Source organism: Spermophilus citellus (assembly GCF_964194105.1).
Source record: "Spermophilus citellus genome assembly, chromosome: 16".
Taxonomy (NCBI): domain Eukaryota; kingdom Metazoa; phylum Chordata; class Mammalia; order Rodentia; family Sciuridae; genus Spermophilus; species Spermophilus citellus.
Genome location: NC_138196.1, coordinates 40991420 through 41019155, shown reverse-complemented (window position 1 = coordinate 41019155; position 27736 = coordinate 40991420). Strand labels below are relative to the sequence as shown.

The following is a 27736-nucleotide window of genomic DNA, read 5'->3' as shown; positions in this document are numbered from 1 at the left end:
TTCTAACAGTTTGTCTTTCTTAATCTACCCTATTAGCTAATATTGACATTTTCAATTCAAATTCAGAACTACTGGGTTTTACTTAACGACTTTTCTTTTCCATAGGTGCATCTTTTGCACCTATGGTTTCCAAGAGCCTAGTTATTATAGAATACTACATAATTACTTATTTGCTTAATTCTATACTATGCACAGTCTCAAAATAATAATAGTCACCAAAATGCTTACTGCAGATAGTTAAAAAGTTGCATATGCTCCTTTACTTTTGCTAAATTTTAAGAGGATGTAACCATTACATACTTTCTCTAACAAATTTAGTCATACTTTTAGTTCGGCAAATATATATGTGTAATAGTCCTCAAATGTGGCTGTCATGTATTCTTCCCCTTGATGTACATATTGACTGTTCCTTATCTGAAATATTTGGGAGCAGAGGGTTTCAGATTTTGGATTTTCTAAGATTTGAAACATTTGCATATATGTAATGAAATCTCTTAGGGATAGGACCCAAACCCCAACATGAAAATTCATTTGTGTTTTATATATACTTTGTATACATAGCCTGAGGGTAATTTTATATAGTATTTTTAATAATTTTGTGCATGAAACAAAGAGTCATGGTGTGGAATTTTTGTAGTATCATGTTTTGGAATTTGAATCTTCCAATTAGGATTCTCAGTTTTGTGTGTATGTTGCACCATTCATCAGGAGGAAGAGCTATTTTCTCTGTATTTGAGTTGGTCTTGTGACTTGCTGGGATGAGCGTAATGTGGCTGAAGTTATGCTATGTAACATTTGAGCTTTCAGAGATTTGAAATGTTTACTTTTATGTATTGGGAAGACTCAATTTTGAAGCCCGGTCTCCATGTTTTAAGAAAGATGGGGTGGAGAAGGAAGACTGGCCCATCGTCCCCATTGAAGCTCTCAGCCAGTATTCACTTCTAGCTGAGGGAGTGAGCCACCTTGGATACTCCAGCCTCACCTAGCCTTCAGTGACTGAGCTTGGTTATCATTCAGGATGTCATCAGACATATGTGGTTATTGTTATGTTCAGCCACTAAATTTTGCAGTGATTTATTATATAGTCTAAATACCTGAAATCATTATTTTATAGCTACTACTCTATTTCTGTTTTAAATCACTGCTAGTTATTTGATGTAACTAGTTATTTGATGTCACTAATTATTTTGGTGGTTTGTCACTTATTTTTATCATAGTTTACTCAGGAAAGTGTCCTGGAAATAGATTCTCTGAAAATAATTTTAAGTCACTAATAGTTAGCTTTTACCTTAATCTTTGGTTTTTGTTTTCTTTCCTGATTATTTTAAATGTTATTCCATTTTCTTTTGGTCAAAGCTATTAATGTTGATGGTATGATAATAAGTTGATTTTCTTTCTCTTGGTTGTTTTTCCCTGGATGTCCAAAGACATTTTTTATTGAAGTCCAGTGATTCTATTGGAGTATGTCTTGGTGTTAGCCCCTTTAGATGAGATTGCTGTTTGCTTAGGTTCATGGTGTATCTTTTCTTTCCATAGTTTCAGACCTTTTCTTTCAGAAAAGTTTCTCAAATACTTTTTAATTTTTGTTTTTTTCCTCCTTTTAGGCACATTGAAGCTTTGTTTTCTAAATTTGTCACTTGCTTTTTTTGTGTGTGTGAAAATATACAAAACATAAAACTTATTTTAACCATTTCTAAGTGTATAACCATTTTAAGTGTATAAATTGAGAACATTAAGTACATTCACCGTGTTATACAGTCACCACTGTATCCATTTCCAGAATTTTTTTGTCATTCTAAATATGAACTCTGTGCCTATTAAATAGCTCATTCTGCCCCATCTCCAGCCCCTAATTGTGATCATTTGCTTTGAATCTTTTTTTAATACTTTTTTTAAGTTAAAAACATGTTTTTTTTTCCCTTTTATTTCTCTTTAAGGCAGGAGTTAAGAAACTTCATGCAAATAGTCAGGCGGTAAATATTAGGCTTTGTGGGCAATTTGGCCTTTGTCACTGCAACTCAGCTTTGCCTTTGTACCATAAAAACATCCATAGACAATATATAAATGAATAAATGTGATTGTATTCCAGTAAAACTTTATTTACAGAAACAAATGATGGGCCGGATTTGATGTATGTATTATAGTTTACTGACCCCAGTTATAAGGCATTGTCTACGATATTTTTTTCCCTTTTGTTTTAGCAAAATATGAGAATAAAGCAGGGCAAAGTAACTTCTTTAGTTTTCTCTTCTTGAAATAGCTTTATTTATTTATTTATTTATTTTGCTTTGAATTATTTCCTGAATTGGTCGTCTTTCTGATTCACACATGCTATTTTTTCATATGCTGTAGCATTTTTATATTATCTTTTACTAGTATTGAAATAACTGATAATAATTTTTGTCTGTCCTGTGGGCATTTTCTTTTGGTAGATATTAATGGTGTGTAGGGATATTATTTTGCTCACATTCTTCTAAGAGCTTTGCATAGATTTGACTTTAATTTTTTCCACTGCTTGTTTTTACAGATATTAATTTCATAATAATTACAAGGATAAAAATAAGGGTTTGAGATGTTGGGAGTAACTCCCCTTATCTTTTTTCTCATGTTGGATATGCACTCTGGCCTAAAATAGATGAGGTCTCACAGTAAGGTTTATAGTAAGATCATCTCTTAAGAGTAATAGCACTTAAAATAAAAAACATCACCTTCCTGTTTCATAGAAGTCCTTTTGGTCAATCTAGTCCAAACATGTGCCTGCTTTTCTCTACTATGGCATCCCCTTCTCCCAACAAATTGAACAGGTCACAGACGTTATGTTCTTTCTAGATGGGAAAGTAATTTTTTAAGTTTAGAGGCCAAAGAAATACATTTGAAGGATAGAAAGCATATCATGAAGGGCCATGTTGCAAGAATCAATGTGTTAAAAAATAGAATCTTAAACTGAGAACCCAGAAAAGCAATCAAGGTATGTAAATTATTCTGAGAAAATATATTTTATTTTAGGATTTTCTTTTGCAATAAAATCATTAGTTTTGTGATAAAGTGAGGAAAAAAATGAATCATGAGTACTTGGTGCATCCTGATCATATACTGAAGACAGTTTTGTAATAAATGATTTTTAAGTAATACTAGCACAAGTTTTTTTTTTTTTTTTGAACCTCCACACAATGGTCACATCCCACTTATTTTTGCCACAATTTTGGCTTAAAATCTGCCAAAATTTTGTGGTGAATACACATTTATGTATTTAATAGTCTCCTTTTGTTTTGTAGACAAAGCAGTCTTTTGGATAGTTGGTTATAAAATATGCAGTAATTTCAGAGATGGGTGCCGCTTTATTTTCTCCTTATGTCAGGGTACTTGTATTCTTCTGACAGATCAGCTCAGGAAGTTAGGATATAGCCAGAGAAGGGAGGAAAGGGGAGGGAGCCCAAGTTTGAGCCTGGGAGCCAGGAACTAGTTTGAATGTCCTCTCCAAAACTTAAGTTTAATTGCCATTATAACAGTATTAGGAGTACTTTCACGCTCCTGTCGTGGGAGTGGGTTCCTAATAAAAATGATGAGTTCCTCCAGTTTCTGCTCTGCCTTGTATGCATGCCTATTTGCTTGCCCTACCCTGTCCTTGACTAGATGCAGACCCCTTGACTTGATCTCAAACTTTCCAGCTCCCAGAACTGTGAGCCAAACAAATTTCTGTTGTTTATAATTTTTCATTGTTTATAATTGTATTCTATTATAGCAGCAGAAAATGGGCTAAGATACCCATCATTTATGTGGATTCATAATAAGAAATTGAGTAGGGTTAGTTTAGATGTATAGGGTGTGTGTAAGAACTAGCTGAAACCTTCCCTTATGGAACTTTGCTTACTAAAAAATAAAATGTGTACAAGAAAGAAACATCTAGAAATGGACTTTTAGTCCAGTGTTTTTAATATAAAACACTGCATTCTTTAAAAAGAATTGGGTAGGTGAGTTTCTTAGGGCTTTCTGCTAAAGCCTGGGTGCTCAGAATAACTAAATATGGGCCTAATTTTTTTTTTGTTTTGATTTCAAGTAATTGAGGACACTTCTGAGAGTTTTGTATTTGAGTGTTCCTCAGGTTTCATCAGATTTCCAAGATTGCTCTTCCCCATGGTTAGTTGTTGGGTTCTTTTGTGGAACTTGTTTTGCCTGTTTGTTCAGGTATGTGTTTTATAGAATTAAATCAGGATGAGCTTAAACTGTTTTTTATCCATTTACTTTTTGGAGGCTGTTTTTTGGAGTGTGTCAGCTCCTTATTCAGTTTTAACAAATGAACTTCTTTCTTTTAAATTATTGGAAAAGCAGAAATAAAGTGCCTTTTTCCATGTAACGAACTTAAACTGCTCTTTGGTGGCAGCTATTTCATTCCTTGGACCTGCAACCTTTTCCCTCTGTAGTAGATTTGGAAAAAAGTGAAGAAACCTTTGGTAGTTAGCAGATGATTTCTGTTAACTACAAGTCCCCACTGGTAAAAAGCTGGCTTGAATTTACTGATTGACAAAAACACTTTAACACTATAGTTTCTGTGTTAGTTACAGTTTAAAAATTAATGAAACCTCCTGATGCCTAGTTATCTATAATGCTTTTGAAAAGCTATGATATGTATAAGAAAATACTTAAAAGCCCAGAGGCCCTCATTTTGATATATTCTGCAACCATGGGAACTGTTTTGACATTCTCATACATCCTGTTAATAAGTTATACTGTCCTTTTCCAAATGCTTGGGTTGTTATTATCTTTCTTTTTTTTTAATGAAATGACCTGGTATTGCAGTTCATGAAAACATGTTAACTATTTTTTTTAAATGTTTTGGAATGCCAGGTTATGCTTTTCCTCTTTGCAGGGAAATATTTTTGTTTGTGAAAGAATTTCTTTTGAACTAATTTTTAGGGCAAGATATTAGAAATTTGCTTCCCCCCCAAGAATGGTGCTCACAAAAAATTAACAATAGAAAGTTCTAACTGTTATTGTATTGGAATTTTATGAAAGCAGATAAATTTGGGATATATGAGAATTTTAATATCTGTGGATTGCTTATAGTAGGTGCTCTATAAATATTTGAACAAATGAACTATGAAACTATGGCTGTTATGGCCAAGGGTATGTGGCAGCTGTTTCATTCCTTGGACCTGCAACTTTTTCCCTCTGTAGTAGATTTGGGAAAAAAGTGAAGAAACCTTTGGTAGTTAGCACTTCTGATTTCTGATCTTTTTGAGTTTTAAGTGTGTGAATTTTTACATATTCCCTATAACCGTGGTTCTCAAACTGCATTGGAATCGCCTGGAGGGCTTGTTAAAACACAGGTTGCTGGGCAGCACCCTCCCTCAGAATTTCTCTTCCAGTGGGTCTGGAGTGAGCCTGAAAATTTGTATTTTTAACAGGTTCCAGGTGATGCTGATACTCTAAGAGCAATTATTCTTAACCCAGAACCAATTAAATCACTACAGTAGAAGGGTAGGGCTTTGTTCTTTTAAAATCTCCTGCTAATTTTTATGTGCAGGCAAGGTTGAGAGTTATTGCTTGAGGACACATGGCACTCAGTTAAGATTTCTAAGTTGGGGCTGGGGATGTGGCTCAAGTGGTAGCGGGCTCGCCTGGCATGCGTGCGGCCCGGGTTCGATCCTCAGCATCACATACAAACAAATGTTGTGTCTGCCAAAAAACTAAAAAAAAAATTAAATAAATATTAAAATTCTCACTCTCTCTCTTTAAAAAAAATTTCTAAGTTATACAGATGTTTATGAATTAGAAAGTAATTTGACAGTTGTTACTCACTACTTATAAGCCTGTGAAGTGGTTTTTATATCAAGAAAAACTTGCTTTGTGTTCCTGAAATTGTTATAGGTGTTTTGAGATTATGAAATGAACTGAAATGTAACTGCTAAAGTTTTAAGACCATGCTCTACATATAAACCTAGAGAGATTTTGCATGTAGATAGGTGTTCCTAAACTTGCTTCCTAAAAGGTTCTATTAGGTTATATTCCTGACATACCCTTGGCCATATCAGCCATAGTTTCATGGTTTCTTTTTTGAAATACAGCATATACACAGAAGTGTGCACAATTTCAAAATGTACAGTAAGGTGAATTTTTAAAAGTGAATATGACTAGGTAACTGGTACCCAGGTCAAGAATCAGAACATTATTAACCAACCACAACCTCCTACTTTTGGGTCTTCTGGATCACTAGCCCTTTACCATCTTTCAGTGAATCTTAGTCTGTTTTTGAACGTGATAAATAAGTGGTATTATATAATTGATTCTGTTTTGTGTGAAATTCAGCTATCATGTAGTTTATTTTCCTTGAATAGAATTCCTTTGTGTGAATATACTACTTACCCATTTTACTTGAACATTTGCATAGTTTCTGTGTGTTGGCTATTATGAATAGTGGTCCTACAAATACTTTTGTAGGTCTCTGAACATCAACATTTAAAGCACATTTCTTAGCTTTTTTCTAAATACATATTTTTTAATTGTAGATGGACACAATGCCTTTATTTTATTTATTTTTATGTGGTGCTAAGAATCGAATCCATGCCTTTCATGTGCTAGGCCAGCGCTCTACCATTAAGCTACAACTCCAGTTTCATTTCTTAACTTCTTAGTTTAAAAAATAGTATTCGTGTTTTAATTTGCATTTCTTTATTTCTCAGCTTATTGATTTTTGTTTTTTAAAAATAAGTGTTATTTCCTTTTTTTGTGAATTAACTAATTTTTTTCTTTTGCCTTTTGGTGTTTTATTATTTGTGTTTTATTACAATCACTGCAAATATTTTTCTTGCTTGTTTTAATTTGATCTGTAAACTTCCAAATGTATTGCCTTTAATTTTTTTTAAAGGTACTTGAATATACAGTGTTTCTAACCTTGACCTTTGCATGTACTGTATATCTTAGCCTCTTTGGAATATTTGTTTTTATCCTTTTACCTTTAGTTTTTCTCTGTTGCTTCTAGAGATCATGCAAATGTCTACCTATTTTTTTCTGGTTTCATGTTAACATTTACATCTTAATATATTTTGAACTTTTTTTGCTACCTACTGTAAAAAAATAATTTTTTTTTTCTAAGCAGGAAGCCAGTTTCCTTGAACCATCTATTGAAAAATATAACCATTAAAATGAAAGTAAAGGTGAGGTTTCTTTTTTATTAGGAGACATCTTTTTTCTTTTGACTTCTATTTACGATTCTTTCTTTGTGCTGTGTTTTAACTTTTCTCTCCCTACATTGCAATGATTAAGTACTTCTACAATCAGGTCTATGTTGAAAATAAGGGAAGGTATACTGAAAACTGTCAGCAGAATTTCAGGTCTTTTTGGACTTTTTCCTTGGTTTCTAAGATGATACAAATAGATATTTACTTTTGCAGTTTTCTTTACTTATGTCTAAGTTCACATAGCAGAAATTTATATTTGATACTTTGGTGGGGAATGGTCACAGTCTTCTCAGTAACCAAAAAAAAAAAAAAAAAGGAATTTTAGTTCTGAAATTTCAGTTTTGAAAGGTGATACTGTTTTTGTTCATGATTCTTGTGGCAGAAAGTTTGATTTCTTTGTTGTTGCCTCTTTCAGTCTCTATTCCTGTCTCTAAACTATTCTGAAATTCTTTTAAAAGGTACTTTAGGGCTGGGACTGGGGCTCAGTGGTAGAGCGCTTGCATGAGGCACTGAGTTCAATCCTCAGCATCACATAAAAATAAAGTTATTGTGTCCACCTACAACTAAATATATATATATATATATGTGTGTGTGTGTGTGTGTGTGTGTGTGTATATGTAATTTTTTTAAAGGTACTTGAATATAGAATGTTTCTAACCTTTACTCTTGTATCTACTATATATATCTTGGCCTCTTTGGAATATTGTCTTTATCCTTTTATCTGATTAACTGTATTAGATCTTAGCTCACAGTATCACTTCATTAGGGAAGCTTTCCTGACCCAGACCTGGTTAAGTTTGAATTGCTATGTACTCTTTGTAACCCACGTGTTGTAATAATTTATTAGTTTTTATTGGTTAATGTTTCTTGAAACAGCAATAGATTCTTATTGAGTTAATTCACGACACATAGATAAATACGCACATGTATGCACTATTGAATTTTTTGGTCATGCTTAAGTATTTTTGAGTGTTTTCAACTAAGATCTTTTTCTGTTCGGCTTCAAGATTTTACATCTGATGTTTTCATTTCACTCTTACATGTAAATAGTTAACTAGATATGAAGTTACGCATTGAAAAGCTTTTTCTCAACATTGAGAAGTTTGACTTCAGTCAGTGATTCCTTTTATTTTTTAAAAAAAGTTGATCTGTTTCCTTTCTGAAGGATTTAGATATTTCTTGATATTATGTAATGTGTCTTTCAGTTATGTTTGGTACTGCATGAACTCTTATTAACCCGAAGGCTTGTTTTGTTCTATAGTGCTGGGGATCAAACCCATGCATGGCCTTGTGAAATTTTACATCTTTCTTTAATTATGAGAAGTCCTGTCATTATTTCTACAGTATTTCCTCTCCTCCCATCCTCCCTCTTGCCTATCTCTTCTCTCATTCTCTCCTATTTATCCCTTTCAGACACCTTTTGGAAAAGTTCTACACAGGTTTGGATTTAGAGCAATGAAAGCCTATGCTCTAGGTTTATTCCTTCAGGTGGTTTGTTGTAAATAGGGACATGCTTCCAGGTAGAGAGTTCCTATATGATAATTTCTTCTCAACTCTAGCCTGGTTGCTCAGGATTTACCTGGCCCTTCTTTTCTAATTGATGTCACACTCATTGTTATTACCTAATTGGGAGCTCACCTGGGCTTTGCTCACTGGGAAGCTTCCAATGTTTTACCTTGATGTTACCTCTCTACTGTCTGGAACAGGGCTGGAGGTACTGTTTTCATATTCCTCAATAGTGTTTGGGAAAATGTCACAATGTTGAGGAATGAAAGCTTTCTTCTGGTTTATCACCTGTCCACCTGCCCACCTGTCCAGGTATTTCAAACTAGAATCTGGGGTCATATCCTACCTTTTTTGCTTCTCCATTGGGTGATTTCTCCACTGAGTTTGGGAAAGGCATGTCTTTTTTAATACACTTGATTAACTCTTTCCTGTAAGCATAAATTTTCTTTCTAAATCGTGTTTTATAAGATGGAAAAACTTAATTGGTCAGATTCTACCTTTAACAAATGATAAATCTATTCACCCTCAATAAAACTCATTTTGTAGTTTATTTTCTAAATAGTTAATGTAAAAACAACAGTGATATATATTCCCCTTTGTTTAACAGTGACTTCTGATCAAATGATCAGAGAAGCTAATATATCTGTTGTAACGAATTAGAAAATGAAGCAATTGTGATTTTGAATATTAAGTGGAATGTTCTGTGTGTCAAAGAACATTTATTATAAAATAAGCAGAAGCCTGTTACTGGTTATCTATGATTTTGTGTATGTTGGACTGTATAAATTGAATCCAGGATGTAGAAAAGCCTTAATATTGTTAGTGTATATGTCCTAAATCTTTCCCTAACTCCCAGATTAGAGAATATCTTTATTTCATAAAATGAAATAAAACTGAAAACCTTAAAGAACGTTAGAAGGTAAAGAAAAGAAGGTACTTAATCAAGATAGGGCTGTTGCTCTGTATACCACTGTGAAATTCTGCAGATGCCTTTTGTACATCAGCCAAGTACAGATGTTATTCACATTTTAATTTGGCAAAATTATAAATTACTATGTTTAGCAGACCTCTAGAGATGCTCACAAATATTTGGCACTTCTAGTGTTAGTGAATGATGAATCATTTGGCTAGAAAGAAATGTTATTTAATAACTTAACTCTAGTGTAAATGTCTCAGTTGAATTTTGTTTCGTTGAAAATAATTTTGACACTGTTTAGAGGTGTTTTTTTTTGGCATGGAAGTGGATTGGTAATGTTTAATACAGAGGTAACTATATGTAGCGAATGGGCTATTCTAATTCTTTGTATTCTAGTTTTTTCCTAATGTTTTTAAAGGCAATAATGAACAAATTACATCTGTCACCAAGTGTCTTTTTATCTTTCCCATCTATGTTAGGAAAATGACGTGTGTGTGTGTGTGTGTGTGTGTGTGTGTATGTATGTATGTGTTATTTTCCTAAACAATTCCAAACATTTTATTATTATTTTGAGGTTTTTTGGGGGAGTAATGAGATCTTTTTATATGTAAGGAAAATTATTTTGAAAAATATAAGAGAGATGATATAAATTTTCTCATTGGGTAGATCAGTGGATTAACAGTTCAAATGATATATATTGTTTGCAGATATATATTGTTTACAGTCCAATTAGGGGGAAAATGTCTTTAAGCTGTAACTTTGCAGCCATTAAAAAAAAAAAAAAAACATTTCTCTGACTGCTAGAGATGGAGAGCATTTTTTCACGTACTTGTTGATTGATTGTATATCCTCCTCTGAGAAGTGTCTGTTCAGGTCCTTGGCCCATTTGTTGATTGGGTTATTTGTTATCTTATTGTCTAATTTTTTGAGTTCTTTGTATACTCTGGATATTAGGGCTCTATCTGAAGTGTGAGGAGTAAAAATTTGTTCCCAGGATGTAGGCTCCCTATTTACCTCTCTTATTGTTTCTCTTGCTGTTATTAACTCTTGTGCTATGGGTGTCCTATTAAGGAATTTGGAGCCCGACCCCACAATATGTAGATCGGAGCCAACTTTTTCTTCTATCAGACGCAGAGTCTCTGATTTGATATCAAGCTCCTTGATCCATTTTGAGTTAACTTTTGTGCATGGTGAGAGAAAGGGATTCAGTTTCATTTTGTTGCATATGGATTTCCAGTTTTCCCAACACCATTTGTTGAAGATGCTATCCTTCCTCCATTGCATGCTTTTAGCCCCTTTATCAAATATAAGATAGTTGTAACTTTGTGGATTAGTCTCGGTGTCCTCTATTCTATACCATTGGTCCACCCGCCTGTTTTGGTACCAGTACCATGCTGTTTTTGTCACTATTGCTCTGTAATATAGTTTGAAATCTGGTATCGCTATACCGCCTGATTCACACTTCCTGTTTAGAATTGCTTTTGCTATTCTGGGTCTTTTATTTTTCCATATGAATTTCATGATTGCTTTATCTATTTCTACAAGAAATGCCATTGGGATTTTGATTGGCATTGCATTAAACCTATAGAGAACTTTTGGTAATATCGCCATTTTGATAATGTTAGTTCTGCCTATCCATGAACAGGGTATATTTTTCCGTCTTCTAAGATCTTCTTCTACTTCTCTCTTTAGGGTTCTGTAGTTTTCATTGTATCTCACTCCAGTAAGATTGACAGCCACTATGAAGTCAAACAACAACAAGTGCTGGCGAGGATGTGGAGAAAAGGGTACACTTGTACATTGCTGGTGGGACTGCAAATTGGTGTGGCCAATTTGGAAAGCAGTTTGGAGATTCCTGGGAAAGCTGGGAATGGAACCACCATTTGACCCTGCTATTGCCCTTCTCGGACTATTCCCTGAAGACCTTAAAAGAGCATGCTACAGGGATACTGCCACATCGGTGTTCATAGCAGCACAATTCACAATAGCTACACTGTGGAACCAACCCAGATGCCCTTCAATAGATGAATGGATAAAAAAAATGTGGCATCTATACACAATGGAGTACTATGCAGCAATAAAAAATGACAAAATCATAGAATTTGCAGGGAAATGGATGGCACTAGAGCAGATTATGCTTAGTGAAGCTAGCCAATCCCTAAAAAACAAATACCAAATGTCTTTTTTGATATAATGAGAACAACTATGAACAGAGCAGGGAGGAAGAGCAGGAAGAAAAGATTAACATTAAACAGAGACATGAGATGGGAGGGAAAGGGAGAGAAAAGGGAAATTGCATGGAAATGAAGGGAGACCCTCATTGCTATACAAAATTACATATAAGAGGTTGTGAGGGGAATGGGAAAATAAACAAGGAGAGAAATGAATTACAGTAGATGGGGTAGAGAGAGAAGATGGGAGGGGAGGGGAGGGGGGATAGTAGGGGATAGGAAAGGTAGCAGAATACAACAATTACTAATAGGGCATTATGTAAAATTGTGGATGTGTAACCGACGTGATTCTGCAATCTGCATTTGGGGTAAAATTGGGGGTTCATAACCCACTTCAATCTAATGTATGAAATATGATATGTCAAGAGCTTTGTAATGTTGTGAACAACCAATAAAAAAAAATAAAAAAAATAAAGCCAGAAAAAAAATTAGAATAGACTAAAAAAAAAAAAAACAGCAGTTTTAAATACTCCAAGTATTTTAGGTTTTCCTCTTTTTATTAAATTTTAGTAGTTGTAGTTGTGAGTTACAAGATTTAACATTGGCTAAGGTTGTTTCTTTGAAGCTTTAATTTTGGGCAAGTTTAAAAGCTGAAGATAAGGGAAACAACTTTGTATTTTTAAACTCAGAACTGGAGAATAGATAACAGTGAACATTGAAATATTTTTAAATGGCCTTAATTGTCACCTTTTATTTAATATTAGAATAAGGAAAATCGTGAAGTATTTTCAGTTAAGCCATCTTATAAACTTAGATTTTTCTGAGTGTCAGCATGATTCTTTCAACATAGTATATTTAAAGTAGTTTGAATTTGTGGAGTACTGTCATTGTTTCTTATACTTTTTTGGGGGTGGGTGGGTACCAAGGATTGAACTCAGGGGCACTCCACTTCTGAGCCACATCCCCAGCCCCATTTTATATTTTATTAGAGACAGGGGTCTTACTGAGTTGCTTAGTGCCTCACTGTTGCTGAGGCTGGCTTTGAACTCCCAGTCCTCCTGCCTCAGCCTCTGGAGCCACTGGTATTACAGGAGTGAGCCACTCTGCTAGGCTTCTTATATATTCTTTAGGGGCAAGAATGTGCTGAAATTTACAAATCATGTTACTTAATTTAATATTTGGTAAAGAGTAGTTTTTTAGGGTGAGCTTTTTATTGGCCTGCTTATCTTGACTTTCCCCAAACATACCTCCATAAACTGATTTGCCAAAGTTATAATCCTGGGATTCTGTTGTTCTTGTTTTTTACAAAAACCTACTGCAGTTCTGTGGTCTTTGACTTATCTATGCTGCCACTACTATTCCAAGCCATCATTAACTCTTGCTGGACTAAGGCAAGTAAGCAGAATTTTTCTTAACTGGTGCCTCTGATTTTGCTCCTGATCTTTTCCAGTATGTTTTTTACATAGCTAATTAAGACTTAAACAGAATCAGGTAATTTCCCTTATAAATGGCCCTGTATAATGAAAACCAAACTTCTACCCATGGCTTAACCAAGTTGCAGCAGATACTGTTGATTATTCACCCAAATTCATCTTCTCTAACATACTAGATTTTGTTCAAGGCAGCCCTGTTTCCCAAGGAACTTTAAAAGACTTGGCTTTCTAGCCTGTTTTTGAAGGTGGACAGATGACAAACATTTTTGGCTAATGTGATACAGGTAGAAGTATTTGGAGAGGTTTTTGCTTCCTTAATTATAAAAAAGACTTAAGAGAAAGTCTTTTCTTCCTTTACCTTTCTCACTTCTTGCCTGGGAACCTGGATATCAAGATTGGAGATAACAGCATGTGGTGATAAGCAAGTAGAAGAAAGCTTGCATATGATCAGGATGCCAGAGTGGAAAGATTCTTAAATGACTCCTAATATCATTCATTAGTAAACTGCTTGTTGTGAGCCTGCTGTGTCAATGTCTAGACAAGTTGTGTGAGATAAGTGAATCCCTAGTTGGGCATTGTCATTGGAACTAAATGTGTTCCTGCCTGATACAGAGGCCCTACATAGTCAAGCCCTTAGTTATCTTTCTGACCTCATTTGCCATTTCCTCTTTTAAAGGTACCACGTTAGTTATCGGACAGATATGGCTACCTGACAAACCCCTACTTAAATTGAAACTCCTTGCTGTATACTCTAAGGCTTGGAGTGATCTAGCTCCTGTGACTCCTCTCCTAACGTATTATTGCCCTCTTCATCCCAATAGGAGCAAATACCTTAAAATACCCAATGATTTTTGACAAATGTACAAGATATTAACAGAGAAAAAACAAAATAGAAGGATACAGAGACTTGAATTTGTGGAAGTCCAGTGTTATAATTTTGTCAACTTTCCAGAATTCTAATCTTTGAACTTTAAAAAAACAAAGCAAAACAACAAATAAAAACATAAGTTTCTTTGCGGAACTTGAAAATATTCATATGGAACATAAAGTAGCAATATTAATCAAGATAATTATTTAAGAGGAACAAAGTAGATTGAAATTTGCCCTGCTAATATCTAGACTTACCTTAAAGTTATTTTAATGAACAAACTGACCCACCAAAGAGAAAAGAAAGGAAAATAAAATTAGATTTCTAATTCACATCTAGTATAGGTAGATGAAAGATCTAAATGTGAAAGCAGAATTATATAGGTCTAGATGATTCCCAGCTTTTAGTGATTTGTTTTAGCAGTTTTTTGACTTAGCATGGTGCTAAAGTTATAAGTAATCAGTAGAAACTGATCTTTGAACTCTGAGATTTTATTTTTTATTGGGCTTGAAGTACAATACTCTCTCCTGGTGGCTGGCCAGTGGCTGCGGATCCAAGTCAGCCACATAGTCACAAGGACAAAAAACCATTACTCAGTAGTTTCTAATGTGTTGCTAAGCTAGAATGTTTTGTAGTTTAGATATATTAAATGGATTTTTGCCTTAATATTTTCAGCTTAAAATGGGTTTATTGGGTTGTAACTCCATTGTAGGTATAGGAGCATATGTAATCTAGTAGAAAATGTAGGAATGGGATAGAAATAGGAAAGGATTTCTTAAAGGTTGTAGAGAAGATACAAATCATGTTAGAAAAGATTGATATATTAAAACTTGTATGAGATCAAATTGTAAACAGTTTAAAAATGAACCATAAACAGAAAGTATTTATAGGGCAATAACAACTAGGATTAGCTCTCAGAATATGCCAAAAAAACAAAAAACAAAAAAACAAAAAAAAGTAAAGAAAAATTTCACAATCACTCTAGTGATTTTGTCTTTTTTCTATTCATTTATAGTTTTTATAAATACATTATGATTTTTTTCTCCAGTATTTTGTTTAATATATTTTTACTCTTGAAGACTTTAACCTAAAAAATACTTTTGTATGTTTTAAAATTTTCTATAACATTCTTTTTTCTTATATATAGTTTGTACTTTTTGGTGATTTTGAAAAAAAAAATTGTAGAGGAATGTGTATAACAAAATTTATCATCTTATTGTTTTTAAGTGTAAAATTCAGTGGCATTGAGTACATTCATAGTGTTCTGTAATGTCCCACTTAATATAGGATGACACATTATTATTTGATGATACTAAATAGTAAGTCCAATCTAACAGTCATTTACTTAACAAAGCATCTGTTGGACATTTAAATTGTTTTCATGATTTCCTGTAGGTAATTATGATATTCTTGATGCAGAATCTTTGTTTATATGTGAATTTTTTTATGATAAAGATTGAAAAGTGATAAATCAGAGGGTGTATTTGCTTCAGCCTGATGATAACTGCTTCTTTTTCAAATGTGTCCTACTGGTTTACAATCACATCAGTTTTGGAGCACAGTTCTACTTCACCTCCTTCTTCCGAATACTAACTACTTTCATTTTATGTTGTAGATCTAAAAGTTTTAGAAAAAATAAACACATACCTTCCTATTTTGCTTTGTGGATATTATAATGAGTATTTTTAAAAGTGTCAACTGATAAGCTATGTTTAAAATTTATTTGATTATCATTGAAGAAAGGAATTTAGTTCTCAAACATTAGTGCACTAGTTAGGGAAAAGTAAGTTTTCACTCAAGGTTTATTTAAATCTGTATGGGGAAGGAGAGTTATTGTCTTCCTGGGTAAGTAAAGTGTCTTTGGTGCAGTGGAAGAGCAGGGTTGTGATGGAAGAGGGAGGAAAGATATGGAAGTTGGGGAATCAAAGGGAACTAACATTTGTAAAGCTCTGCCAGCAAACCCCAGTAGGATTGTGACAATAATGTTAGCTTGCATCCTATATTTATGCTCTTCCATTTAATAATAAAAAATTGACATCTTTAACCCAAAATTTGCAGCTTAATTTGAATGATATTTTCCATGAAAACCTAATTCTGACTTTGTGATTCATGTCTGTGGAAACATATCTTTAACTTAGGGACTTTTTCTTCTTGCTTTCCTAGAATGAATGAATTTCTATAGATAGCATGGAGCGTATATCTTGAAATAAATCTTTTTCCTTACTATTGTTCATATGGTTCTCATTTATTTAATGTATGCATTAAAGTGGAGGAGAATATGACTTTCATTATGTAAGGTGCCATTTTCTCACAACATTACCTAGTATGTAGTAGCATGGAGGTAGTGATATGTAGCCAAAAAGACCTAATAAAATATAAGGTGGAAAAAAATAATTTATAAAATGATAATAAGTGCAATTTCCTTTTATATCTCATTACAGTGTAGCTTGTGATTTTATCATTGTACTGAAATTACTCTAACATTATAAATGGCCATTTTTTCACTTCTTTGTTGATCTCACTAAATCCTTATGCTGAACTTTACTTAACATTTTTGCTCCTTGATTTCATTCTTGTTCTGCTTGGTGTTTTCTACCTTTCTAAGCATTTGCTTCAGACTCTGCCTGGCCCTTCCCCCTTTTCTGTCTGAAAATTGATGCTTCTTTCTGTTCCAGGCGACAGTAGTACTGGCAGTGGTTTTGAGGAGAGGCTAGGGTACTTCACTCAGCTTGGTAGGAAAATAGGTTTTATTCAAAGCCAGTTTTGAAGGAAAATAGAAGACACTTATTATTTCAAAAACTTTCATCTTTGAAATCTCTGAAGGCCCATGAAGATCAAGTAGGGAATACATACATAGATTTAGTTACCTTGTGTTACAGGGCTCCACTCTCAGCTTGCTTGGTAGCCTATCAGGCCTTGGGAGTGTAGTTTCTCAGCATGAGGAAGTTGCTCTAAATTTAAGAGGTGGGGGTTTCTTCAAATTCAGTCTGTTTCATTATTGATGTTTTGATTCTATATTCTCAAATGCCTGTATTCCCACTTATCTGCCTGGTGATATTTTTAGTCAGTAAATCCAAGCTTGAATAGTTTCACTTAACCATCTACTTCACATATTTTGACCCTCCTATCTCAATAATAGATATTCTGACATCATCTTTAATCTTTCTTTTTAGAGTCCCGTTACCAGACTATTTCTGTTATACTTACATTCCTCTCCAGTTTCTCTAAAAATGTAATGGTGAATATTATGATATATCTTAGCCTTGGTTGTTGGCAGTATTTAAGTAATCTTTACCTTTTAAAATATAGAAATGTGTTTTCTACATGTAATTTTGCCTTGTGAAACTTGAGAGGAAAGTGAGTGCTTTGGATAGGAGTCTTGTCTCATTCTTTGGTATTTCTGGCACAATTGCTCAGCCACATACCAAGTGATTAAGGCATATTTTTTGAATCAACTGCATGAGTGGGTGATAAAAAAAAGAGCTTCCATAGTTCTGGTTCTGTGAAATGAAGATCCTTTTGAACGGAGCTAATATTTTTTTTTTGTATTTTGTTCGGCTCTTTTTAGTATAGACTATTTAAGTGCATATTTGTTGGCTCTTTTTACAAAATTGATTTAATGTATAAAAACATTTCCACATTCTTTTTAGGTTTTGGAAGGAAGGATGTTGTGGAACACTTACTACAGATGGGTGCTAATGTACATGCTCGTGATGATGGAGGTCTCATTCCACTTCATAATGCCTGTTCTTTTGGCCATGCTGAGGTTGTGAGTCTGTTGCTGTGCCAAGGAGCTGATCCAAATGCCAGGGATAACTGGAACTATACACCTCTGCATGAAGCTGCTATTAAAGGGAAAATTGATGTCTGTATTGGTAAGTATTATTTGATGATACCTAAATTGTAAGTCCAATTTAAAGTACAATTTTAAATGAAGGCTTACTTTGTGTGTGTGTTTGTTTGTGGGGTGTGTATGTGTGTGTGTGTGTGTGTGTGTGTGTGTGTTAGTTAAACTGTGGTATAAATAATGTTCCCCCAGAAAAGGTGAAGATTTATTGCTTCTTTGAGAGGAATTCCTTTCCATCAAAAGGGAAGTAGATGGGAATCTAAAGTTGTTGGTTAGGAACAAAATTCACAACATTAGCTCTCCGAATGCAAATCAAACATCAACTGGTGTAGAACTTAATTTTGATGGATTACCATTGTCAAGTTTAATTAATTTATAGGCTATTAAAAGACTGCAAATTTCCCATCCTTACATCAATGAGAGCTGTTATAAAGTATAAATTCTTACTAAATTAGATGGCATATTTGGATATGATAGCTTGGTTCAGAGAAAGTCATCTAGTACTAAACCAAAGAACTTCTGTAAGTTACTAAAATTGAACACCAGCCAGTTTCACTAGAACTGGAAAGCTCTGATTATGTGTTTTAGTTGTTGATGGTCTTTATTTTATTTGTTTTTATGTGGTGCTGAGGATCGAACCCAGTGCCTCATGCATGCTAGGAGAGCACGTTACCACTGAGACACAGCCCCAGCCCCCAGCCCTCCTCCCTTTTTTTTTTTTTTTTTGCAAATTACTTACCTGGCTGCAGAGTCTTCCCATTCCTGATTATGTGTTTTATATCTAGTAGTTAAAAGCTTAGAATTTTTAAGCTACAAAAAGTGATTTCGAACCTTATTGAATTTTTCAACCATTTTAAATATCTAAATTATCTTAATTTATAGTCATTCAGTATTTCTTTTTCACACATGAGAAATTCATTATTATTTCTTAAAAGAAATGTTTATTTTTTAGTTGTAGATGGACAGAATACCTTCATTTTATTTTTATGTGGTGCTGAGGATCAAACCCAGTGCATGCTAGGCGAATGCTCTACCTCTGAGCCACAACCCCAGTCCTCATTATTGTCTTTATGTTAACATTTTAAAAAATGTACTGGTGGTACCACTATTAAGACTTTCTCTTAATAGTGGTTTCCCCCTTATAGACATCTATTCCAGCCTCCATATATTTTTCAGTTTTCCTCAAATTATTGCTTTATCTGGCACAACTTCTTTATCACATTCCCTGTCACTATCCTTGGTTACTTCAGCATCTGTTGACATAAACCTTTGGACATCCTGTCCATCTAGCTCTCTGGCATCTTCTACTTTGGGTTGATCCTCTCATTTCCTCCCGAGCTTCTCACTAACTCTGCCATATCCTGTGCCAAGTTCTTACATAAGACTACCTTGAAAAGCTTGAACTTATCCTTTTTCTGACCACAAAACTTCTTAAATTACTTGCTTTTGTGTGTAATCACTATTGTTGAACTTGATAGTTATTCTTACTTAAACTAGATTTTTAGCATCCCTGTCATCACTATTTCTGTGTCATCTTATTGTCATATCCATTGGATTTTTATCTGTCATTAGTCATAATTTTACACTATTTTCACCTTTTTAAACTTCAGAATTAAGTTTTTATACCTATATTTATGAATTTTTTTACCAGTGCTTTGAATTTATTATTGAAACTAATATTCTTCTCCTCTTCATCCTCCTCCCAAAGTACACAATGAAAATACCATTTTTTATCTAGGTTCTGTTGATAGGACTAAGTATAGTGCTTGAATATTTAAAGAATGGATCCCTGCAGCCCCCAATTCCCACAGTCCTCAGTAGGCAGTGGCACATATTGCCCTTCTTTTGTTATAAGTTTTGTGGCCTTATAAGAATTGAGGGAAAGGGAAGAGTACCTGTGAAACTGTGATCAAAATATATTTGAGATACACTTGCTATTGAAGTGTATAATAGGGAACTCAAGATTGGTTGCACACCTTTCTGATACTTACCTTTCAGGAACTTTCTCAATCCTTTGTAATCTCTGATAGCATCTATGTAATACTTACTGAATTTGACCATAGTAAAAGAAATCTTAAGTGTTTCTATGAAGAAAATTTCTGTTTTTAGCTACTGAACAAAAGTATTGAAAGCCTGTTTTCCTTTTTGTTTGAGTCTGATAATTTTCAAAGACTGGTCTACAAAATTGATTTTTAAAGGTTTTTGCCTAGATGATGAAATACCTTATTATTTTAAGATTAATCACACCTCTGTATGTGAAATATAATAGCAAATATTATTATTGGCTTAAGGGGAGCTTTAAGGCAGATTGCCATAAAGACATGCTTGGTCTTACATCCTCACCTCATCAGTTTTCTGCTGTGGGTGAGATAAGGGGCTACTTACTTAACCTCTCACGTTTTATTATATGTAAAATAGGAGTACTATATATACATCTTTCTCTGGGATTCTTGAGAGGATTAGCAAATACATGTACTTAGAAGAATATCTTGTACATACTCAGAAAATATTAAGTGGTATTAATTGCTGCTGTTATCATTATTGCTAAGATCTCAACTTGAATTTTAACTACTCTGTTTTATAGATTTCCTGGTTCTCTCTGTTCATCCTTTATTGACACTTAAAAATACCAATTTAGAAGTCTTTAACCCTTTAAAGCTACTATTTAGCTACCATGAAAAATAAGAAATTATAGACTGAGGTTATTTAAAAACCAACTTAAGTGCTTGTATAATTAAAGCAGCTACTTAAGGCTGAGGTCATGAAATTGATTAAAGTGATGTTTATGATACTTTTGTATTGTTTATGACAAACCCAATTTATGTCAGAAATCACACTTTCTGCCTTTAAAACTTAATAATTTCTCCCTATGTTCATAATATAGTCTCAAGAAAATTAAAATAAATGCTGTTTTCTTTTCTGCATATATAACGTAATTTTTTTTTGAGATTTTCTAAATGCTGATGCTTGGAAACTGTTTCAAAAGCAAATTGTAGGTATAAACTTTTCATGCAGTCAGTTGATATAAATTCTGGAAGTAATAATGATGGATATCTGCCAATTGTTTCTTTCTTTTTTTTTCCTTTTTCACTGAGTAGTATCCAATTTCTTTCCTAGTTTTGGAGATTTGAAACTATGGATGTTCACAATAGGGAGAAATACAGAAACTGGTGGAGTCAGATATTCCTTCTTTCTACCCTTTGGGCAGTCAGTAATGACCTCTGGTCAATCAGCACTCCATTCTATAGTGTAGAATTTTGAGTACAAAGTTATAGAGATATTAAAGAATCATTCTAAGCATCAGATTTTTTTGTTGCAGAGTTGGCAGTGGTCAGGCTATAAAGTTCTTCCTAAAAGACAGTTATGCTTTCTTCTACTTACCGTATAGACTTGTTTTCTAAGGTTGGTTTTATACCTTCCTGTCTGTACAATTTCCATGTGTTAACATTTTTGCCTATTTCCATTGCCTTCCTGCTATTCCCATGTATATCACCTGCCCACTTCTTATTCCCTGGAATTTTCAAGGGTGAAGGGAACAGAATATATTGCCTTTGGAGGCCTCCTCTTGTGCCTCCAGGAAGGACAGCTTGCTGGCTACCATGGAAAGTAATTCTAAAGATAATATGGGGCATGGTTTTCTAACACATCTGGGATTCTCACTTTGGAATACCCCAACATCTGGACCCGAAACCTGGTAAGCTAAATGAAAAATAACCACTCATGTCAAATGGAGAGGAAGATTGAGAGAATAGTTAGCATATATATCTAGGACGATTGAAGGGATCAATGAGTACCTAACTTAAAAATATCCCTCAGGAAAATTAATTAAAAATTAATATGGAAGAGACTTTCTGGAGTCCCCCCAAAATAATTTTTTTGAAAGCAAAAGTTCAGTAGATGAATAAAGACAATATTAGTAGCCTTAAAGATCAGATTTGGGAAATATCCCCCAATATAGGCAAAAATGTTAACACATGAAAATCATGAGGAAAACGATAAATCCGGAAAAGGTAGCAGTGTTCTAAAACTCTACATGTTATAGGAGTTCCAGAAGGAAAAGAAAAAAGAACTAATGGAAGAGCTCAATAATAATTAAATGATAAGGAAGAAAACCCCATTTAGATGTTGAAAATGCTTAAGGAGTTTCATACTGCATTGATAGGCTACATTGAAGAGGGGCCATACTGAAGTTGTTTGGGGAGAATCACTGCCTTCAGAGAGGGGAAAGAAAATTATTTACAACATTGAAGGCTTGAACACAGTGGAATACCTTCCAAAGACTGTTAGAAGAAAAGGATTGAACTGAAGCTCCCTTAATAGAGAGCAGTTCTTCATCTTTTTGAGAGTAAGAAAGGCTGAATGTAGTACGTGATGTTATATTAGGAAACAAAGCTGCTGTTAACTTGCTTTCTTTCTGTACACTTTTAAACACTTTTTGTTTTCCTTTATCTTGTATATGGACTTGTGGGATCTTAACTCTTTATCTTACGTGGAAGTCCAGAATTCATACTGCTTTGTAAAATCTAATAGGACTTAAAAAAATAGATATGTTTTCTAGGATCAGTGGGATTATATCTTAGTGGTTAAAGTCAGAGATCAGGGTCCTTGAGTGAGTTAACATCTTTTGTTATTAAAATAGGGGTAAAAATTGTATGTCTTCTAGTTAGGGTGATTAAGATAATACAAGTAAAGCATCTTCATGTAATATCCCTATATGATATATAGTGTAATATCAGTATGGTATATGCCCAATAGCTTATTGTTGAGATAATATGATTAGAAATAATTTTCCTGTTATTACATGATATTCAGTTGCTTTTATATTTACTGAAAATGCAAGAGAAAATGAGATTTGATGGTATTTTTCTTAAAAGTCTGTAAGCATATTGGCTTATTTGAAGAGATTAGGCAAACTATGTAAAGATAGTATCATTTAATAACATAATTAAAATTAAGTTGGTTATCTAAATGAACTAGTGAAAGCAATTAGCTGTAATTCTCATTTTCCCATCTCTGTTCAGAACTTCAGTTAATTATTTAACATGTAATAGGATTTCTGCCAGTTTTTTTCTCTCACTTACAATTTAGGAATTCCTTCTTATTAAACAGTTTTCCCTGTTCTTCCCCTTTTAAATTGATTCTCTCTCCTTCCCCCATTTTTTTTTCCTTAGAAAATAAAGGGCATACCTTTAGCTTTCAATCACTTACACAGGTAAAATTTGCATTCATTCAATTAGATGTAATATGTCCACTGAGGTGAAATCTTGATTAAAAATAAAAGTTAAAACACTATGATAATATATTGCATACATAGTTTTATATATATTTTTATATATATATATATATATATATTTATATATTTATGTATTTTCATGTGTGTATATACATCTATGAAATTAAGTGGCAAATAATCTAATTGATTTGTTGATTTGTGGGCTGTTATAATATGGAATTATCAGCCTTGATGAACTTTGCTTTTAGGGTAGTTGAGAACCATTGCCATCTTTTATGAAAAGCAATCAAGTAGAAGCCAGAGCACCTGGAGACTACCTTTGGATCTCCCATTAGCAAGCACGTTGGTTGGGGACATATTATAGGGCAGATTATTCTCTGTACCTTAATTGCTTTGATTATCAAATAAAAATATCTTGCTGGGGCTGAGGCTGTGGCTCAGTGGTAGAGTGCTTGCCTAGCATGTGTGAGGCACTGGGTTTGATTCTCAGCACCATGTATAAGTAAATGAATAAAATAAAGGTCTACACAACTAAAAATATATTTAAAAAAAATATCTTGCTGGAATTTTATAAAGACACTATGAGATGTTGGAATGCTATATAAATTTAATGTGGTTGTGCTTTTAAAACCTTTTCTGATTATAAGAAGGGATATATTCAGTTGACTTTTCCACATCAAAGATTCTTCATCTGTAGATCCAAACAATTATAGATTGAGCATGTTCAGGGGTAGGAGGAGGATTGCCTCTATTGAACATGTAGATTTTTTTTTGGTCATAATTTCCTAAATCATATTGTGTAACACCTATTTTCATAACATTTACATTGTATTATTATAAGAAATCAAGACATGATTTAAATAATAAGGGTGGTAGTTTATATGTAAATACTATGCCATTTTTATATGAGTGACTTTATTATTCAGGGATTTTGATATTTTTCGGTGTAGGGGTTGTCCTGAGGCCAATACCCTGTGAATACTTGTATTATATGTGGCAGACAGAATAATGGCCCAGAAATGTCCACATCTTATCCTGGGAACCTGGGAATATGTTACTTTACATGCAAATAGGAGTTAGGTTATAGATGGAATTATGTTGGTAATCATTAAAGTGTCTGCTTTTTTTCTTTTGTTGCTTGTGCTTTGGTGTCACATTTGTGACTACATTGCAAACTCTAGATCATGAAGACTTTAAAATTTTTTTTTAAATTTATATATGACAGCAGAATGCATTACAGTTCTTATTACACATATAGAGTACAATTTTTCATATCTCTGGTTGTATACAAAGTATATTCACACCAATTCGTGTCTTCATACACATACTTTGGATAATAATGTTTATCACATTCCACCATCATTTCTAACCCATGCCACCTCCCTTCCCATCTCACCCCTCTGCCCTATCTAGAGTTAGTCTGTTCCTCCCATGCTCCCCCTCTGTACCCCACTATGAATCAGCCTCCTTATATTAGAGAAAACAATTGGCATTTGGTTTTTTGGGATTGGCTAACTTCACTTAGCATTATCTTCTCTAACTCCATCCATTTACCTGCAAATGCCATGATTTTATTCTCTTTTATTGCTGAGTAATATTCCATTGTGTATATATGCCACATTTTCTTTGTCCATTCATCTACTGAAGGGCATCTAGTTTGGTTCCACAGTTTAGCTATTGTGAATTGTGCTTCTATAAACATTGATGTGGCTATGTCCCTGTAGTATGCTGTTTTTAAGTCCTTTGGTTATAGACCAAGGGAGAGGGATAGCTGGGTCAAATGGTGGTTCCATTCCAAATTTTCCAAGAAATCTCCATACTGCTTTCCATATTGGCTGTACCAATTTGCAGTCCCACCAGCAATGTATGAGTGAACCTTTTTCCCCACATCCCCGCCAACACTTATTGTTTGTCTTCATAATAGCTGCCATTCTGATTGGAGAAAGATGAAGTCTTAGAGTGGTTTTGATTTGCATTTCTCTGGTTGCTAGTGATGATGAACATTTTTTCATGTATTTGTTGATTGATTGTACATCATCTTCTGAGAAGTGTCTCTTCAGGTCCTTGGTCCATTTATTGATTGGGTTATTTGTTTTTTGGGAGTTTAGTTTTTTGAGTTTTTTATATATCCTAGAGATTAGTGTTCTATTTGATATATGAGGGATAAAGATTTGCTTCCAAGATGTAGGCTCTCTGTTCCCCTCACAGATTGTTTCTTTTGCTGAGAAGAAATTTTTTAAATTGAGTCCATCCCATTTATTGATTATTGATTTTAATTCTTGTGCCACAGGAGTCTTATTAAGGAAGTTGGGGCCTAATCCCACATGATGGAGATTAGGGCCTACTTTTTCTCCTATCAGATGCAGGGTCTCTGGTTTTATTCCTAGGTCTTTGATCCATTTTGAATTGAGTTTTGTGTGTGGTGAGTGATAGGGGTTTAATTTCATTTTGTTACATATGGATTTCCAATTTTCTCAGCACCATTTGTTGAAGAGGCTATCTTTTTTCCACTGTGTGTTTTTGTCTAACATAAGATAATTGTAATTTTGTGGATTAGTCTCTGTGTCCTCTGTTCTGTACCATTGGTCTACCAGTCTGTTTTGGTGCCAGTACCATGCTGTTTTTGTTATTATTGCTCTGTAGTATAGTTTAAGATCTGGTATAGCGATGCCACCTGCTTCCCTCTTCCTGCTGAGGATTGATTTAGTTATTCTGGGTCTCTTTATTTTTCCATATGAATTTCATGACTGGTTTTTCCTAATTCTATGAGGAATGTCATTGGAATTTTGATTGGAATTGTATTAAGTCTGTATAGTGCTTTTGGTAGTCTGGTCATTTTGATAATATTAATTCTGCCTATCCAAGAGCAAGGTAGATCTTTCCACTTCTAAGGTCTTCTTTGATTTCTTTCTTTAGGATTCTGTAATTTTCATTATAGATCTTTCTCCTCTTTTGTTAAGTTGATTCCCAAGTATTTTAGTTTTTTGAGGCTATTGTAAATGGGGTAGTTTTCCTCGTTTCCCTTTCTGAGGATTTGTCACTGATATACAGAAATGCGTTTGATTTATGGGTGTTGATTTTATATCCTACTTTGCTGAATTCACTTATTAGTTCTAGAAGTTTTCTCGTGGAACTTTTAGGGTCTTCTAGGTATAGAATCATATCATCAGCAAATAGTGCCAATTTGAGTTCTTTTCCTATGTGTATCCTGTTAATTTCTTTTTTTTTCTGTCTAATTGCTCTGGCCAGTGTTTCAAGAACTGTGTTAAATAGAAGTGGTGAAAGAGGGCATCCCTGTTTTGTTCCAGTTTTTCGAGTGAATGCCTTCAGTTTTTCTCTATTTAGAATGATGTTGGTCTGGGGCTTAGCATAGATAGCCTTTATGATGAGGTACATTCCTGTTATCCCTATTTTTCTAGTGTTTTGAACATGAAGGGGTGGTGTATTTTTTCAAATGCTTTTTCTGAGGCTATTGAGACGATCATATGATTCTTTAAGTTTATTGATGTGATGAATTACATTTATTGATTTCCATATATTGAACCAACCTTGCATCCCTGGGGTGAATCCCACTTGATTGTAGTGCACGATTTTTTTAATGTTTTTGTATTCGATTTGCCAGAATTTTATTGAGAATTTTTGCATCTATGTTCATTAGAGATGTTGGTCTCTGGTTTTATTCCTAGGTCTTTGATCCATTTTGTGTTTGCCTGGATTTGGAATCAGGGTGATATTGGCCTCATAGAATGAGTTTGGAAGTGCTCCCTCTTTTTCTATTTCCTGAAATAAATTGAAGAGTATTGGTATTAGCTCTTCTTTAAAGGTCTTGTAGAACTTGGCTGTGTATTCATCCGGTCCTGGGCTTTTCTTGGTTAGTAGACTTTTGATAGCGTCTACTATTTTGTTGCTTAAATTGATCTGTTTAAATTGAGTATATCATCCTGACTCAATTTGGGCAAATTATACGATTCTAGAAATTTGTCATTGCCTTCGATATTTTCTATTTTATTGGAATAAAAGGTTTCAAAATAATTTCTAATTATCTTATGTATTTCTGTAGTGTCTGTCATGATATTTCCTTTTTCATCACTATGTTAGTAATTTGAGTTTTCTCTCTCCTTCTCTTCGTTAGCATGGCTAAGGGTCTGTCAATTTTATTTATTTTATTCAAAGAACCAATTTTTTGTTCTGTTAATTTTTCAGTTGTTTCTTGTGTTTCAGTGTCATTGATTTTTAGCTCTGATTTTAATTATTTCCTGTCTTCTACTGCTTTTTGTGTAGATTTGTTCTTTTTCTAGGGCTTTCAGATGTAATGTTAAGTCATTTATTTGTTGACTTTTTCTTCTTTTAAGGAATGAACTCCATGCAATGAATTTTCCTCTTAGTACTGCTTTCATAGTGTCCCAGAGATTTTGATATGTTGTATCTGTGTTCTCATTCATTTCTAAATTTTTAAAAATCTCCTCCTTGATGTCTTCTATATCCCATTGTTCATTCAGTAGTGTATTATTTAGTCTTCATGTGTTGGAGTAGCTTTTATTTTTTATTTTATCATTGATTTAGAATTTCATTCCATTATGATCT

The 27736-nt window shown here is 33.8% G+C and overlaps 1 protein-coding gene across 2 annotated transcripts in view; it reads left to right on the top strand.

The window, feature by feature from the left end:
- The window catches only part of TNKS (tankyrase), a 216116-nt gene that overhangs the window by 8078 nt on the left and 180302 nt on the right, over window positions 1-27736 (top strand). For both annotated transcript variants that reach the window (XM_081269053.1, XM_081269054.1), the window contains exon 2: window positions 17723-17947. In XM_081269053.1, coding sequence (XP_081125179.1) covers window positions 17723-17947 — 225 coding nt within the window. The remainder of the gene's footprint in view (window positions 1-17722; window positions 17948-27736) is intronic.